This window comes from Micrasema longulum, unplaced genomic scaffold (assembly GCF_059751315.1).
Source record: "Micrasema longulum isolate JH-2025_06_02 unplaced genomic scaffold, ASM5975131v1 h1tg001060l, whole genome shotgun sequence".
NCBI classification, from domain to species: domain Eukaryota; kingdom Metazoa; phylum Arthropoda; class Insecta; order Trichoptera; family Brachycentridae; genus Micrasema; species Micrasema longulum.
This window is the reverse complement of record NW_028278248.1, coordinates 371,223-391,006: the sequence shown is the minus strand read 5'-3', so window position 1 is coordinate 391,006 and position 19,784 is coordinate 371,223. Positions and strand designations below refer to the sequence as shown.

The 19,784-nt window shown below is 35.2% G+C and overlaps 1 protein-coding gene across 1 annotated transcript in view; it reads left to right on the top strand.

The window, feature by feature from the left end:
* The window catches only part of LOC148277260 (anillin-like), a 96,457-nt gene that overhangs the window by 43,712 nt on the left and 32,961 nt on the right, over positions 1 to 19,784 (top strand). Inside the window, exons 6-7 of the mRNA XM_088233136.1 lie at positions 16,487 to 17,174; positions 18,737 to 18,891. Coding sequence (XP_088089262.1) covers positions 16,487 to 17,174; positions 18,737 to 18,891 — 843 coding nt within the window. The remainder of the gene's footprint in view (positions 1 to 16,486; positions 17,175 to 18,736; positions 18,892 to 19,784) is intronic.

Below are 19,784 nucleotides of genomic sequence, written 5' to 3'. Positions count from 1 at the left end.
TGAATGATGGTTGAAATAAGCTGCCGCAAGAGCTGATCTTAAGGTGTAGTCTCAATAGGTGCAAAAATGGAGTAGATTTGTTTCGAAAAGTTAAAGTGCGCCAACAACTAAATTTCTTAAATATTGATTTAAGCATATCAGCTTTAAGCTGCTCGCTTAAAATTAATATGATAATAATAATGGTTTTTAACCTGTTGATTATCTATATAAACACCGGTGTTTTGTGCGCCACTTGTTGCGAACAAAGATTCTGCCAAAATACGTAATGAAACCTGTTATAAATGTCAGCGTTAGCGTTACTGCAATTTACGTGTAGAATTACCTAAAACCTGATTTTCTGTAATAGTGACATTTGATGCCTTTTCTTTAATATATTTTTTGTGACTTCGACACTTAGTGTCATACCGAAAACGCTTTCCTTCTTTTTTGCTACAGTATAACGTAAATAAGCTTATCATCTCAATGTTAAATAAACTAATAAAAACAACTAACTAACTAACTAACTAACCATCACGCCATTTCCCCAGAGGGGTAGGCAGAGAGGATAGAACGCCACACCACTCTGTCCTGGCACACTTCCTTTGCTTCCTTCACATTCATACATCTTCTCATGCACGCACGTCGATTATTCCGACTTTTCACATGACCACTTTCAAGAATTTGTTGTACTTGATCATGCCATGTCTTTCTCGGCCTTCCTCGACTTCTACAACCAGACACATTCGCATCATAAATCTTTTTAGCCGTTCTTTCATCATTCATTCGCTCCACATGACCGAACCATCGCAAAAGACCTTTCTTAATTTTGTCGATAATGCTTAACTCAGCCTTGCATTCTGCTCTAATTTCGACATTAGGGCACCTATCATACATTGTTTTTCCGCACATTCGCCTGAGGGATCGCATTTCAACAGCATTCAGTCTACTTTCGTCCCTTTTTTTCCAACTCCATGCTTCGCTTCCATACATTAGGGTTGGTACCAGAACTCCATTATGAAAAACAACATTTCAATATTGATGCTTTTTTCACATGCATCGTGCCAATCCACCCGGCCCGGTAAAATTAGAGAGAGTGGGGGATACTTATTAACTTTTTTTTTCGTTTTATTTATTTGGTTTCGTTTGGATTGAACATTTTGCTAAATGAAATCAAATGTAGATTAGTCGGCCTCGTGGTGTATTGGTTTGTCCTTTTACATGCCAATTGATTATTCGATAAAATTCAATCCACCCTATGTTATTTTATTAGGCCGGGTGGATTTTTGATGTGATGTAAAAGCGGTCTATAAGACATGAATAAATTCCTGGGGATATAAAAAATATTTTGTATTCTTTATGTATTTACCCTACTTAACATATTTTTCGGACCGTAAGTAGCATTTTTTTATTATTTATATCACTACAGAGATGGGTAGAATTTTTGTTTCAAGATTATGGATATTCGAGCGTTTACAGGGCTTATGACCTGTCATAGGTTGGGTTCAAGTGGCCACTTTTATGTAGAATTCTACAACAAAAATTCTACCCATCTCTGTAGTGATATAAATAATAATATACCTACTCCCCCTTGGGATAAAAAACCCAGAATTGTGTGTGTATAAATATGTAAATATATATACATACCAAAATAATATAGCATTTTTTTTACTTTGAATATTCAATCAAAAAATTGCGTGCGTCTTATCGTCCGCAAAATGCGTTACATATGATAAACTTGGTATGTAGTTTGTATTTTGGAATACCATCCTTATTCTACCACTATGCCCAGGCGTAACTTTATACCTGGTTTATAAGCACGACCCTTAGTGTATTAAAAAAAACTTTTTTACTTTAGAAATTATTTGACGTTTATTTTTAATGAACACTGGGTCTCAAAACTCTCAAACTGATGATAAATCTAAAAAAATATTTTTCTTCATCCGCATCGTTGAAACAATTTTATCGAGTTTCATACTGTGGAGAGCAACACCAAAAGCCGCATGGTTGGCAGTGCCGAACCCCGCTTTGATCCGCAACGCGTAAACACGAAAGTATTCTAAGTTCTAGAACAAAACAAGAACTAACACGGTTCTCAAACCAGACTTAAAATATACAACCCCTGAAAACAAAATATAAGAGGTCATTTTTTACCCTCGGAGTATCATTTTTATTATGTTTTATTCCCTAAGAGTTCAAGGAAAAACTCGTCAGTTTTATTTATAGACGTATTTAAAATTTTGCTTTTGACGTTTGTTTAAAAAAAAGCAGACAAAAATGGGCAATTATCATGGATTTTTTTTATTAGCTAATAAATTAATCTAAAAAATCACAAGCCGATCGGTACTTTTCTTATTAAAATCTGTTAAGAAATAAAGGATTAAATTCTAGTAATTTGAATGGTGCCAAAAACAAACAATTCGTGACGTCATCGAGTATGACGTCTTCGGATGTTTTTGACGTCATCAGATTGTTTTCATCAATGTCTATGGATTTTATAGAGTATTGTAGATAGCTTCCTTTTTCTATGTGTCGTTTGTTTAGATTTTCGGCGTCCTGTCACTTATCAAACGCTACGAGTTGTGATTGATAATTTTCATGATACATTGATAATTCAATTTATCATTATCATAATAAATTGATATTTAGAAGAGGTTGAAAACCATAAAATAATAAAAGAAATTCGAGTTGTAAGATGTAATCCGTTTTCACTTTCATCTGTCAGTGCATGGAACTGGAGTGTGGAGTGGGTAAGCAGGGGGGGCTTAAGATAATATGCATAGAGAACTCTCCTTATATTTCTATCTGTGGCCTGTGGCATTACCAACATTAAAATGAATGCATTACTCGTGATTTCTGTGACAAAATTTAATACCAACTTGAGAAACGATCGTTTTCGAAGACCTTATTTTCGAAACAAAAATAATGAATGAAAATATTCATTATAAGGGCTTATATAAACACTAGAAGAACCTTTAAAAAATCTTTTATTTGTAGAGTAGGTTAAATCCGATATTCCCCCCGAGTGATAATACCCTATTGTAAATAATAAATTGCAACTTAAAAAAAAATGCATAAATATAAAGCTAAAAAGTTTCAGAATACTTAATACTTCTGTGGCTTGGAACGAGAAGGGCCAAGGCCAGAATGTATTTTTTTCTTGACACCATTTTATAGACATAGAGGGTCGATTGATAGAAATTGAAATGAAAAATTGTATATTTTAAAAATGAATTTGTACGCGTTTGAAAGTTGCTAGTGTTTAGCGGAAGTAAGAACGTTTAAAAACGAATTTTTATTTAATATCTATAATTTGAAAAACTTTCATAAATAAATATTAATCTTTATTTTAATTTGCAGATAAAATTGAAGCTAAATGTTAACTTCCCATTGTAGTCGGGGGCCCAGTAATATATTGCATCAAACTTCCTCTTATTAAATGATAGGCCGACCTTCGTACACTATATTCAATTCTATTGGATAAAAATGGTACGTTTTGATTATGATTTATAGTTTATAGGTACTAATCAATCTCAGGTTATGAAATGTAATTCAATTTAGTATTGCGTGCAAGAGGCACACGTATTATCCTAGATCTAGATACTAGGCTAGGTACTCTCGATTAGAGTAGCAAATATTCGTGATCTTCGATAGGCCGTTTTCACACCTCATCAAAAACCCACCCGGTCCGATAAAATTACATAGGGTGGATTGATTTTCATCGTATTATAATTATTTTTTTGAACTATTTTGTTTATTTAGTGACAGAAAAACGCACTAACCACTACGCATTGAGGAATTTCGACCTGAGAGTAGAAAATATATCAATTAAACGAAAAAATAAAATAGTGAACAAGTCTATTATACAATATTTTAAGTTAGTCCAAGTGTTTGTAGACAAAAGACCAGATTTCACCCCCTAGAGGGTCATTAAGATTAACGAATTACAACAGTGGTGAAGAACATTTAAGAGAAGGTAATATGGAAGTCTAGGCATTTATAGGGCTTATGATCTATCATTGGCTGCTCACCGTTTTGTCTGTTTGAACATCCATATTTCTTCAATTCTTCCATGTGTTGATTTTACTGAAGTTAAAGAGTTGAAATCTTTATTGTTGTGAAGAGATTCATCTGATCGAATTATTTCTCATACTAATTTCCTATTTTTTAAACTTCTTAATGGTAAATGTTACACAGTGTGTAAAGTGGCCACTTAAACCAGCCAATGACAGGTCATAAACCCTGTATATGCCCAGACTTCCATATTCTCCACTCTAAAACGTTCTCCATCTCTGTTGTAATTTGTTTAGTCTATAATATTTTGAGTATCTAAATTTTTGTTTACAAAAACCGGATTTAACACCCTTAGGAGTAATAATTATTAATATAATACAACAGAGATGAAGAACATTTTAAATAAGGTAATATAAAAGTCTATGCACTTACAGGGCTTATGACCCGTTGAATTGAAGCAATATAGACGTTTAAAGGCAGAATGGTGAATGTTAGACAGTGTCAACTTCAACCAGTCAATGACAGGTGAAAAATTAAATAATGTGTGGATAAGTTCGTCCGCCTAAGAAAATTGAGTGTGTATAAAATGTACAAAATATCAAAACAGTATTATTGTTTTGAAACTCTGTTCATATGTTTTTTTTTTTTAATGTATGATTTTACTAGTAAAAATAAAACTCCAATTTATTTCAATGTATTCTAATGAATTACAGAATTTTAAATTGATTTGGCCAAATGCCTCAATCCATTTTACTTATACACGCCTCCATTATCCATTTTTTATAGTCGTTTTAAAAATATTTTATCGTTAGTTATTTTGTCAACGGACTGTGGAAGTAGGTTATAGTTTACAATTATTGCAAAAGCGCAGTCAGGAATACAATATATTTAAGAAAGAAGTGAAAAGTTACATTTATAATTCTTCTTTGTGTAGCACTGATTAACCTAGCCGGACCGAAGGGAGGGATTCGAATCCTCCATAGACCGATTTTTATTCGATAGCTGAAGTATTATTAAAGCTATTTGCCGTACATTTTTTGCAATCGTGAAATTAATAGAAAGAAGCATCTTTCTGTTTTTGTTTTTAAATTTAAAACAAAAAGACGTAAATAATACAAGGGTTAATTTCACTTTATTTACCTAAGCATTCGGCAAACCAACAAAAATGAATAAAATACACGAATGAGTAAAATATGTGTACGCGAAAACATGAATTAATTATTGCACGGTCATCAATACTTCTAACGTTTTATTCTTCTGACGCCACAGTGAAGTAGGCGTTGGGGTCGTGTGGTCCCCCCGTTCGGATCATGTGTAATTTTTATATGTTTAGTGAGGGAAAGGTTAAAAACACCGTTTATATATTTTTTTGTAATTTATATACTATCCTAAAAATATTAATAATTAAAAATAATATAAAAAAGCTATTGTAAGACGTCACTCTCCATTATGTACACTAGAATTGTTTTTTTTCTTTTACGTAATGGTAAATGTTTGTGTAAATATGTGTATTTAATTCATATAAAAATGTATTTAGTAGTAATATTGTATACTTATATTTGTTATCCGAATGAAAATAAGTGAAATAAGAAAACAAGTAGAAGAATTTTTGTATCTGGGAAGCATGTTTTCAAGAGATGGAAGAGTAGAAAAAGATGTTGAAAGAAGAGTGAATGCGGACAACAAAATGAACGGAGCACTAAGCACAGTAATTTCTATTAAAAATATGTCAATCGAAGCTAAACTGGCAGTGCACAACGGAGTTTTAGTCCCAACACTTATGTATGGAAGTGAAACATGGAACTAGCAGAGGAAGGATGAAAGCCGAGTGAACGCGGTTGAAATGCGATCTCTTAGACGAATGTGTGGGAAATCAATGTATGACAGGGTTACGAATGATGAAATCAGGCGAGAGTGTTAATCTGAGTCAAGTATAATTGATAAGATTAAGAAAGGGTCTCTGAGATGGTTTGGTCACGTAGAACGAATGGACGACGAAAGAATGGTAAAACAAGTATATATGGCGAAAATGAACGGCAACATGAGACGAAGACGACCGAGGGAAACGTGGCACGATCAGATAAACCAAAATCTTAAGTCTGGTCATGTCAAAAGCAGACAGAACCAAAGGGCATGTATGACAAGATGTATGAATGTGGAACAGGCTAGGATTGTATGCCAGGATAGACGTGTGTGGCGGTCCATTCTCTCTGCCTACCCCTACGGGGAAATGGCGTAATGGTAGTAGTAGTAGTAGTAGTGAATGAAAATAAAATTCTCGAAGTCTCCACCGAAAGTGGCAAAGTTTGTTTTCGTTCGAGTTGTCTTCGTGTCGAGGATCGGGTATAAGGATGATGCCGATGCCCGTGATACGAGATGATTACTCTCTTCAGCTTCAAGGGCTTGTGCATTGACTAAATGGGGTTAAGCATCTGGTCGTCTGTCAACAACTGTCGGTTGTCCGTCACTATGTCAATTTATTTCTCCTCTCATTCATTGTGAACTTGGCTAGCGGCGATATATTATTCATTTATATAACTTGTAAAGTTGAGTTAGCAGTTAGTAAATGGTTAACACACTAACCTCTTGATTCAAGGCTCAAAGATCACGATTATTGATGCGAATAGTAACGACTGACTATAGGTCGACTACAGTAAGGTGTAATTAAGGTATATCTTTTTCTAGTCTGGGCTAGATTGCCAATTTTTCTCCGAGTTGCGGGCCGGAATATCAAAATAACCAGCCACACATACAAAACACTATAGTCCTTAAAATATAGCTCGATTAAAATGACAGCTGTCAAACTGATGTCATTAGTGATGGGAAATTACTGATCACTGATCAAATCGATTTGATCAGTTTTTTCATGCAATCATAAAACTCTGTTTCCGAAAATTTATATAAAAACGCAAACACAAGACTATTATAGTGTGTTTCTTTTTTCATGAACAGCATAAAATGAATTATTTTTTTATTCGATCGATTTATATTGATCAATTTGTCCATGACTAAACATAAATACACCCCTCTGTTGGTGAGAAGACCGGAGTTTGACGTTTGCAAAAATAATGCCACATTAAAAAAAATATTTATTTTATGTTTTGGAATTCAACCATAAACAAGTTCCTAGGTACTTACTTAAATTCAATTTTGAATATTAACAATTTTTACTAATGGACTTTAATCACAAACAAGTACCTAGATGAAAAGTATTTTTCCAAGATATTAGCAGGCAAGCCAACGTTCGGGCAGAACAATGTCTGTCGGGTCCGCTAGTTTCTTATAAATCATTGCCACCGTTGTATTTTTCTCCAGCGGTGAGCCACGAAACTAGCCGATTATTCTAGCTTATTTCTTTATACAAATAAGTACCTATATTTATATATATATATATATATACATAATTCTCCTGTTCAACTCCGCAAGTGCTTTTATACAAACGAAGTTATATTATTTAATAAATAATGCCTTCGAAGTCTTAGTGAAACATCAATGTACAGATATTATTCAGATTTAACGCGGCCATTATTTGCCTAAGTAAAAACCTACAAACTCCGAACACATGTGTTGGTTGTCTAATATTTGGTCGGCGTCCTTTTCTGGTGGTTCTTTAAAGGGTTTGAACACATTTTTAATGAGATGTATCAACCGCTATATCACTCGACAGTGCATCGACCCTTAAGCTAGGTTCACACTAGATAGAAAATACGGGAATACGTTTGTTCGAAGAAAAATCAAACCTCCTTTCCTCCTTGCCAATAGAAACATTCCAGAATTTAAATCCGAAATTGTTCCTTGATTTGCCTTGTAAGTCTGCGTGTTTGGGACGTTTCGTCGGTAACAAGTAACAAGGCATTATTTATCTCGGCCATTTATTTAGATAAGCTTTTCGCGTCGTGTAACGTAAACACACTCCATTCCGATACATTCATTGCTTTTGTTCTTTCGTCTGGAGCTGGGACCCAGTTTCAACTTGGCATTACGTTATGCAAAAAATGTCGCCGGGTCAGTGACAAAATCACGAATATGCAAACAAAAAATTAGGATTATTTTTCAATAAATGGTTGTATACTTGTAGAACTCTGTTTATAAACCGGCTTCAGTAATCATTAAAAAATCATGTATACATATACTCGTATATATTTTTTTATAAATGAATTTTATTTACCGAACATATCATATATCCTTCATAAAGGCCATTTCGGGCCCAAAATGGGACTGTACGCTGTTTTACATCCACAATTTTTTATATTGAGAATGACCCCGTATATCTGGAATTCTTATGTAAGTAAAAGGAATCCACAAATTGGATATTCATTTGAATTCTGAATTTTAAATTTATTATACAGGTGTTCTTTAAACCATGTCACATCCGAAACCACGATGATCAGTATGGGCAAGAAGACATATAAGCATATATTAAAAAGTATTTAGAACAAAGAAAAAATTTAAAAATAAAATATTTAAAAAAGCAAATGGTTGCTTACTTCTGCAGGGAGAAGTGAGGGAAGCGCGGTGCAGCGTCAGACTCCCCCCTTCTCCCTCCTCGTTTCACCCCTGCAGAAGTAAGCAACCATTTGCTTTTTTTGATAATTTATTTTTTTAAATTTTATTCGTTCTAAAAAAATATTTGAATGTGCCAATATGTCTTCTTGCTCATATTGATCATCGTGGTTTCGGACGTGACAGGGTTTAAAGAACACCCTGTATAAATAAAAGACGAGTGATACTTTAATACACAAATTTGGAATATCCAGCGACCGGTTTCATCGCTTTCGCGACATCTTCGAGACTTGTATCTTTTTTAAGGAGTTCAATGTATTTATACAAAACAGAGGTAAGGATAGATAATTCAAAATCATATGAAAGTAAATTAAATAAAATTATTTTTATCTTCCAAATTATATTCCAAATTTTTGAATTAAGTATCACTCGTCTTTTATTCATATAATAAATTACAATGAACTCGATACAGTATCAAGAATTTTCACTTACAAACTTAAATGTTTTTCTGAATTTTAAATACTAGTAAATATGGTAAATAGTAGCTGTATCGATTGCCGGTACTCCGACTATCGTTTTGCAAAAAAAAAAACGACGATCCGTTAGACCATGGCGACGTAGCACCGTTAGTCTGTTTTAATATTAATTTATTTTCCCAGTAAGAATTTTCCCGGGAGAGTGATATTTTATCGGAATGAAAAATAGTTTCACATTCCTCAGCTCTCCGACTATCCCCATGCAAAAAACCACGTCAATCGGTTGCTGCGCTGCGACGTGAAAGAAGAATTCATTTTCCAACTAAGAGTTTTCCCGAGGGAATGATATTTTTTTCGTGATGTCTACGGCACTTTTCACCTCTCCGGCTATCCTTATGCTAACAATTACGTTGATCGGTTGCTTCGTTGCGACGTCGAGGAAACACAAACAAACAGACAGACACACTTTCGCATTTATACTATTAGTATGGATGTACATTGTTTTAATACAGAATATAAAACACTTATGTATGGAAGTGTAATATGAAACTGGCAGAGAAAGGATGAAAGCCGAGTGAACGCGGTTGAAATGCGATCTCTTAGACGGTTTTTTTTTTTTTTTTTTTCCACATAAGCATTCTTCTAAACATTTTTTTTAAATTCCCGCCAAACTTCAAAAGCAGTTTTTTTGCAGGGATTTCTCTCTTTAAACATTTTGGTAACACGACATAATAATGTTTACATAAAATATTTTTAAAAAATCTTTAAAATATCAATAAAATAAAAGTTTAAAAAAATTTAATACAAGTAAATCAAGTCTTTTTTGATAAGGAAATATATAAAAAATAATAAACAAACACTTTTTTTGACACTGTTTTAAGTTGTTTGGTTTCCCCGTTTTTTTTTTATATATTTTTTTTTACACACGAAACCAATTTTACTTTGTTTTTATTCATATCACTATTCTTTATTTCGTCCGGGAGTCTCTTTAATATGCGAGGGAGTATATACGCCCTGGTCCTCTCTCAATACGCATTTATGGCTCTTCTTTCTATGAAATTTCCTCTCGCTTTTTGGCGCGTTTCATGCTTATGTGATATTGGATGTGTGGTATATCAATGTATGACAGGGTTGCGAATGATGAAATCAGGTGAGAGTGTAAATCTGAGTCAAGTATAATTGATAAGATTAAAAAAGGGTCTCTGAGATAGTTTGGTCACGTAGAACGAATGGGCGACGAAAGAATGGTAAAACAAGTAAATATGGCGAAAACGAACGGCAACGTGAGACGAGGACGACCAAGGAAGACGTGGCATGATCAGATAAACCAAAATCTTAAGTCTGGTCATGTCAAAAGCAGACAGAACCGAAGTGCATGTATGAATGTGGAGGAAACTAGGAATGTATGCCAGGATAGACGTGTGTGGCGGTCCATTCTCTCTGCCTACCCCTACGGGGAAATGGCGTGATGGTAGTAGTAGTAGTAGTAAAAATGTAAATTCTTGATTTAAAAGGTGATTTTACTTTGCAATATTTCGCTGTCCCTGGACTGGCACTACGGCATAAGGCTGATCACGTCACAGATTATCAAGATACGTTGCATTATTTACCAATCGGAGATGATGATGAAACCGTATTCTCAATATTCGTTTAATTATTTTTCGTGTGTATATTTGGCCGAAATGGGGGTGGGCGATATTGAGATTGACCCGACGATGTTGTGTATTTGAGTATAGACATTCAAAATGCAGGCGTATAGTCGTTTTAAAAATGCAGGCGTACAGTACACTCCACTGCCGATGGCGTCTCGTTCTCTCGAGTGATATTTACGCTCGCGAAAGCGAGATGAAGGCATAAGAAAAAATACTTCAATTCACCTACTTTTGAATCGGGGTCATATTATTAAGACTGTACCGCCTGACCCATACCATGCTTGGCGTGTGTGGTTTTGGTGACCGCTAAATGCCCTCAAAAGTAAATTTTTTAACACTGCATTCAATGTAGTGTTAATTTTATTGTTAACCAAGCCTAAGTGCTTAGAAACTTGGAGGTACGACCAAAAACACTAGCGTTGTACGCATATTGTACGTAAATAGAGATACAGCCCCGGGTTTCTGGGATCCCGGCCGATTTTAAGCCCCGAAAAACCCGGAATTGTACATTGCTATCTCGAGATTTTCGGGATTGCCACAAACAGTGCCTCGATTATGATCGTTATCTTCATCTGTATATATCGAGAAGGTATACTAAACTTCTGTACTATCTGTATCTTACCTCGGTATGTTCTACCTACTTGTCATATCGACATAATATGATCGAAACAAGCCAATGGAATGACCGCAAACAATTAGTCCGCGTTCCTTACGACATAAACATTTAAAATAGTTCTCATTTATATTTTAAATAGGCTTCTGTAATAAAAAGTGCTCACTTCAAAGCGATTATAATCTCCAATAAATCCCAATTCAAGCAAAAAATACTCGCTTGAACATAAATTTTGCATGGCTTTTGGAAATCACCTGGACGGTACGCTTATTCATTCATTTATTTATTTCTTTAATTTAATTCATTTATTTTATTTAACGATCGTCTGTATGATTGTATCTACCGACCGACTACAAAGCCAGATCCTTTAACGTCTCGATACATACACTCGGAAAGACAGTAAAACAGATGGAAAAAATATAAAAGTGTTAACTTTCTGACGTATATAATATGTGTCAGACGCCTAGATAGTCTTATTTGTTAATAGGACAGAACCTAGCGTTATTATTTTCACATCTGGGCGTTCGTTTTATTAAAGTGACAGTTATGTCGGAATTTAATTCGACTTCAAAACTTAATTATTATTATTGCTCTCTCATATTTTTAATAGGCTTTTAAGAAAAAAGTGCCAACCTCAAAACGATTAAAAATTTCAATAAATCATAATTAAAAGAAAAATTGACACTTTTAATGCGTAGATAAACGCATCGAGGGATTCTAGACTCGTCGGTATGAAACGACGTACTTACATCAAAACTTGATGGTGGGGGGTATCGGTACTATACCTTTGTAGTCGGTCGGGAGACTTTTATCTTCAACTATGACGTCATACTGAAGCTATGTCATTTTAGAGCGTAGATATGTGTACCGTGACGTACGCTTCCCCTTGTTTCATATCGATGTACCTACCCAAAACTTGAAGGTGGGTGGTCGGTAGTATATCTTTATAATCGCCAGAGGGAATTTATCTTCAACTATACCGTCAAGGTAAAGGTATGACGTCTTTATCTTCCCATCATAATCGAGGCCCAGGTCTTATTTGCATTCTGTTGCGCCTTGAAAATGACCTTATCTAGATTGTATTAAGGGCACTTTATTGCGATACAAAAACCAACTAAACGAAGCTTAGGTATGATAAAAAAAACTACACAGGTACAGCGGTACTTACAGCCCTAGTTATATTGCTATCAAAGAAGGGACTTCCCCGCGCGGAATACTTCTGTTTACGGAATTCTATTCTATTTGCATTAAAGAGGTTTAATTTTTATTTTATTATGCAGAATTTGCCTAATTTTGTTCTTTTTGTCAGCGTCTTTCACACGATGTTCTGTTACTTCTAATTCTCTCTCTTTCAATCCGTGCCTCATGTCTGAGGATGGTGATTACGCCTGACTCCGGGCATGGCTCACCTATGGGCAGTCTCCCTCTATCCGGAATGGTTTTGCACTCTTCAGAAGGCATTTGTCAGTGATAATTCTGAAAATTCAGAGACCAAGCCGCCATCTTGTCGGTTGACGTCCACGGGTCCACGCGACCTTGTCCCTTCGACACTTCCCGGGAAGATAGTCTTCGCCAAAGTATCAAAGCTTCCTCTGGACATAGGTCCAAAGAACTTCAGGATTCTTTTCTTGCACATGGATGTTAGTCTTTCTCTTATGTCTAGTTCCTGGAGTATATACTCGTATATTGGTACGTCTGGCTGTCCACGGAATCCACAGCTTTCGCTGCAAACACCACATTACGAAAGCTTGGAATTTTTTCCTTTTCAGATGCTCTTAGTGTCCAACACTTCACTCCGTACATTTATTTATTTATTTATTTATTTATTTATTTATTTATTTACGGACAAAGTCCATTATAAACATTACAATTAAAAGAAATTTTTACAAAGGAATAAAAAAATATAAGGAACAGAAATAAGCAGCAAAGACAGATGATAGATTTTTTAGATTAAGTAAAAAGCATAGGCTAACTATACAGATTCTTTAGCTGATTTGTAAAGAAAGACATCCTTACACCATAATAATCAAGATCTTGATGATCGTTCACCCGCCTGATCATTCTGGGCAAAGGCGACTGTGCACCATAATTGGTCCTGTAGTGACCGAGGAAAAGCATTTCATTATTTCTTAGTCTACGGGTGGGAACGTTAAAAAGAATCTTTTGCAAAATTTCAGGGGCATCAATGAGACAGTTCATAATTTTATACATGCAGATTATATCTGCAATGCATCTGCGTTTTTCAAGACTTGATATGCTTAAAAACCTCTCCATATCAGAATATGAATAGTCTCCTCTTTCCAATCCCATCTTCCATGCAATTTTTCTTATAAAACGATGTTGAACTGATTCAAGGCGCTTGATATGAACAGCATAATGAGGGGACCAGATTACAGATGCATATTCAAGAATAGGGCGAACTAAAGAGCAATAAAGTGTTTTAAGTGTAAGCATACTTTGGAAATCAGACGTAGTTCTATTAATAAAGCCTAAAATTTTTAAGGATCTGTTTACTATATTATCAAAGTGTTCCAGAAAAGTTAGTTTATTATCTAGGATCACTCCAAGATCTCTTATAGAGGTGACAATCGAAAGAACTTGGCCATTAAGTTTATAATCAAAAATAAAAGGATGTTTACATTTATGGTATGAAATAATAAATAACATTGAAACAGAGAAAACCAAGGCCCTCACCGGTCTCCTTTTGGTGTTAATGGTTATATTGCGATTCTTCCAAATCTTCACCAGCCGACGAAAAACCACCACCAACAGAAAAAAAAACAGAGTGTTTTTTTTTTAATGTGAGTCCAATTTAAATCACATGGTCGTAGGGATCCCGGGATTACTATTATATTATCCCCGGTAGGTGAACGCGCCAATCGCTACGATACGAGGCGGACTTATTTCCACTCGTTTTCAGAATTTCACTTGAAAGTAACCATTTAGTCGATAACACCCGCCCTGTATTCATTATCTGCCGGATACAGACTATGGACAAGTATTGGAAATATTCAAAGGAACAGTATTTTGTTTTATAGTTTTAGTAAAAAGTCGCGTGCGCTTTACTCTGATTTTCGGCGCGGTTTCATATACTGACGTCGGCTTCTTTGAAATGTAAATATCTTAAAGAAAGTATTTAACAGGTATTGTTTCCTTTTTTACACCGGCTGCATATTAAAAATAAAACACATTGTAAATTTTAATGGCTTTGTTATTTTATTTTTAAATAACGCATAAAAGACTTTAAAATAGCCATCATGGAACTTAGTAAAATAATGTACATATAAAAGATAGATAAAAAAACGGGTAGAAAATAAATTAATGTGAAAAAAATGAAAACTAATATCTGGGCTTAAAAGGATAAGCCAACGGGAGTCACATGGAAAGAAATGATCAGGATGAAAGATTTTGTGATTGTGCTATTTCCATAACTTTTCAACCAAATGTTCTCATGTTAATGTAAAAAGAAATTTCAATGTTAAAAGAAATTTCAATGTAAAGATAAATTTCAATGTAAATAAATGATTAATTTGATAATAAGAGTACATCGAGCCATAAGCGGCAAAACAACGTAAGCGACAAATAATGAAGTGGGTTTTTTTTTGTTCCATATATATTTTTTTTATTAATTCGGTAAATCGGATTTATAATCGTTGGTTACTGCCAATACTGAAATGATAGCCAAATTGATTAAATACCTTCCACTTTTCAGATAGTGGCGGTAACGCTGTTTTACCTGTAACTCTGACAGTGGTGCGAGATAGCGTAACCGCCTACATTGTCGTCGGTTAAGTTGTTTTGCTTAGCTTAAAAATATGTTAAAAAAAATAAGAGTGGAATGTTGGGGAGTAATACATAGAAAACTATAATTGGCCTATAATTTTGGTTTATTTGTAAATATTGTTTTTTGTTGTTATACTGGCTGTTGTTTTCTTTTAATAAATAAAATAAATATCCTTTAATGTGGCTGGTGAATTTTATAGAGCTACGAGAACACTTTTCCTTAAAAAAACGCAATTCCCCAAAAATGTCGCTTACGTTGTTCTGACGATTATGGCTCGACATAATGAAATAGCGTATCTGTGACTGCTGACTGATCATTGTTACACGAAGGTAAAATGATCAGTCTTACGGTTCAGGTGCCAGTCCGGGGACTATGAAATATTGTAGTGTAAAAACACCCTTTTATATAAATATTTCATGTCAACCATGCCGTGAATCGAACCCGATACCTCTTGCATAGTAGGCAAACGCGCTGACCCCTACACCACGAGGCCGACTGTTGAAATAAATTCATATTAATAACTTCAGAGGGGGTTGAATCCAGCTCTCGTCTACGAACATTTGGATTGACTCGAAATATTGTTGACAACTCGTTTTGCTCATTTGGACAAATACGCTACAATAAATCAACTATTTGAACTTATCTTTTTGCTAGCAATATTTCGAGTTTGTCCAAATTTTTGTAGACAAGGACTGGATTCAACCCCCTAGGGAGTTATTAATTTTATTATTAAATATGAAAAGATATGGGTGACATCCAAGAGAAGGGAATATGGAAGTCTTGGCATTTGCAGGGCTGATGACCTGTCATTGGCTGGTTGATGTGGCCTCTTTACGCGCCGTGTAACATTCACCACTTTCTGTTTTTGTATTAGTGCCTATCGTAAAATTATGATTATGCTGTAATTGCTTTATTTTTGTTCTTTGATTGTTTCTATTCTGGTAGATAAATTATTCGTTTCCTCATACGTCCATAATGCCTACAAACTTTAAATACCTAGAATTATCAGATTTGCATCAGCAATGTGGTTGTTTATTTAAAAATAGTATTTATTCATAATATTTAAATTCAACACACAATACTCATAGTATGTTCATTTATATTACTTACCTCATATACATTCCACAATGTAAATAATTTACTAAGAACTAACATTAATAAGTAAAAGTAGGTATTTGTTTGTAATGCATAAAATAATACTATTGCTTTTTGTAGCCATAAAAGTATTTTTTAGTACAAATAAAACATCGGTTGATTTAAATAAGGTATTTTTAAATATTAATTCTGGATTAAAATTTTACACATGGTTGGGGTATTTCGCTTTTGGATTCTTCATTGCAACAAGCTGTAGCTCGGTTTAATGTGTAATCTCAATTCAAAATATTAGTAATTTTGGAAACGTGGTGCCCTGTAAAAATATTTTTTGAACGGTATTTTCGTTTACACCACTGGAATGTTCGCTGCGTAGGAATCCAAGGGCTTCAAGCGTGTGTCCGTCAGCCAATCACGGCTCGTTTACGATTTCTCACCGTCCAATCACCTACAGGGCGACAAACCTACCCCAGCGTCCGACACCAACATGGCGGCGGTGGCTGCTGTCACCTCACCCTCTCGCTCGTCGAGAAACAACATAACAAAGAGACCTTCGATCAAGAAACACAAAGCCCCGGCCCCTCCCGGACGAAACCTGGAAAATGGGAATTATGAAAAAGAAAACGGTGTCAGTGATAATTGTGAATCTAGTGTCGAAGACATTACGAACGGCAAGTGCGAAAATGAAAACCATAACGACATCGCGAACGAGGCGGTCACGAAGCAGAAATCTGCATTATCGACGCCCGAACTCAGCGGGTCACCACGCTCGCTGCGGTCGGTAAACAGCAACTCGTCGTCCAATCGGAGCTCGCCAATCACGAGAGAAAGAAGAATGGCGGACAATTCAAACATGAATGGCTCGCCCGGCGGAAATGTCATGTCGAAAGCTGCAATTTTTGAGACAACGACTGCCAGCCCTAGAAATACTGACCCTGCCTTGATGTCCATGAGAGAAAGAAAAGCTTTATTCGAAAAGAATAAAGGAACTGCTATTGTACCAAAAGCGGCTTTTGGAATGGCGCCACCTATCAAGGCGCTCCATAACAACTCTAATGAAAAAGGTAAATATTGCTCATATTTTAGTTTCTTTTTGGTTTCTCTCGATGTGCACGACTCTCGCGAAATACAGTTTAGTTTCACATTAACGTTTCAATCGGACACTTGGCTAAATAAAGTGAGGAGATTTGAAAGTTTTTTGTCTCAGGCTCCCACTTTTTAAATAATTAACAAGTGTTTTTGATGTGCCACAAAAGTGTTAAAATAAACCTCAATCTCAAATTTTAATTTTTTAAATGCTTTTAGTTGAAGATAACAGATTAAGGTAATTTATAGAACTTCAGATTCTAATATACTTTTCTTAGTTTTAGGGATTGTATCGAGATTAATAAAATACCTCAATAAAGATGGAGAGTTATTTTTAGGAAGGAAATAAAAAAGTCTAGGCATTTACAAGCCACATGACTTGTCATTCTGCTGTATTTAAACATCTGTATTTCTTAAATTCTTTCATCCATTGATTTTTGTAAAAATAATGTCTGTCTCGTGGTCAAATGGTCAAACGGGCAATGGTCATGGTAGGCAAACGCAAGTTAGCCCACCATGCATGGGTTTTGGGTTCAATTCCTGGTGTGGTTGGTATGATATATTGATCTAAATAGGTGTTTTTACACTATAATATCTCAGTCCCTGGACTGGCACCTGAAGCGTAAGACTGATCATTTTACCTTCATTTAACAATTATCAAGAAAAACTTTAATCGGTGTACTAATGCAGTGCCCTATGCACCATTAGGTGCGGAAAGGGAATGATGACGATGAAAAGAACTGAAACCTTAAATAAAATTCCACCTAATTATTTGTTGTGCTAGAAAATGTCCGTGTTTTTAAAGAGTTTTTTTTTATTAATAAAAATAATAACTTGTTAAGCCTCTATTTTAGAGGCTTGTCAGCAGCTTGTAACATTGGATATGAAAGGAAGTTATGAATTATACACCACAACACCCAGACCAATTGAGAAAAAAAAAAAGTTGTTTTTTTCTTGCATCTGGCGTAAATCAAACCCGCGACGCCAGTTTCACAGTTGGCAGTTTAACCAACTGAGCCGCGACGCCTGTCTGCCAGATCAAAGCTTACTATGACTATTTATATTAATGAATGCGCTCTGTGACTGCAAGGCATGTTAAAATTTAACTAGTGACGTCATGCAAAGTAGTCCATTTTTATTAAAATCGTATTCTATATTTTTTTCATACATTTTTAAGAAACTTTTCCTTACAATTTAATGCACTTATTTTAACTGCCCGTAAGAATTCATTTTTAATATCCAATCTCCCATATGGCTCAACCTTCTCATTCTGGCAAAAGGATTTAAGTCAGTAGACATTTGCACTTCAAATCCTTTTGCTACAATGTGTATAAGCCCCAAGCAATCGGCTTAAAACGCAGTTGAAATAATGTAACCAATTTTTTCAGAATTGTGGTTTGAAGCCTTTGACCTGAACACGGTCGGTAAACAGAGAATAATAATAAATGATTCACAGAGAGTTGAAATGTTTCGCTTGTAATTTTTGTGAAATCACTGTTGAATATTTTCCGTTTTCTTCATCCGCCATCTTCCCTTTTAGCCAAGAAACCCGCCGTGGCGGCCAGCAGGCCCCGGGTGGAGGTCGGGCTCGTAGCGCTGCAGCTGCCCATAGGCGAGCGCGAGATTGTGGACCGAGCCAGGAAACAGAGGGATGAGGAGATGCTGATGCTAAAGAATCGGTTCCTAAAAACAAAGGTATACGTTGTTTATTTTTATTATAAAAGTAATGGATAATATTTTCATAGATATATTGGAGTTAGTTTCAGAACTAAAAGACGTAATTCACTATTCACCGCATGGCAGACTCTAGTACTGTAATGGATAACTTTTTACCTAGCCATGTCAAAATTCTTTAAAAAACTGGCTTGATTGCCGTGTCACATTAGGAATATCAATAATCTGTGCAGCTAATGATATTTGCAGTAAATTAAGAAAGCATTGCTCGTCCGTAAACGATGCGTGATAACCAAGATGTCTTGGGAGGTCACCTCTGATACGCGTCTCATATGTTCATTACTGTTCATATATAAATATACATAAAATATATTAGTTGTCGGATGGCAAAAGGGACCATCTGTAATTCTTAAAAATCTTAAAAAGAGCTGAAATAAGACTTTGATTCAATCTACGTACTAAAATATTTTAATATTCGGTCTAGTTTTCAATAATTAATTCTTCTTCATAATCGGTCCCTCATGGCTGAGGATCGTGACCACCTTATCGTACTCTCGAGACTGCAGTCCTCCACTTGTCTCGGCACCCCGCATTTCCGAGATCTGCCACAAAGGAAGTGCCTGTTGCAGGTTTTATCTGGTCCCACCAGCTCATGGGACACCTAATTAATTACCCCTTTAAATATTACTATCGATTTTTTTTCTGTGCATTTACTGAAATTATTTATCAAAACAGTTGAAAACTAAAAAAAGAAAAAAATTGCAGACGGTCCCTTCTGCGATCTGACTACCGATATCCTCATCATTATCCCCCCCCTTTCCACACCCAGTGGTGTATAGGGCACTGCATTAATTAGGGGAGCGCACTAACCAATTCAATTCCGACTAAGCATGTTTTTAATTTTTCTCTTTCTT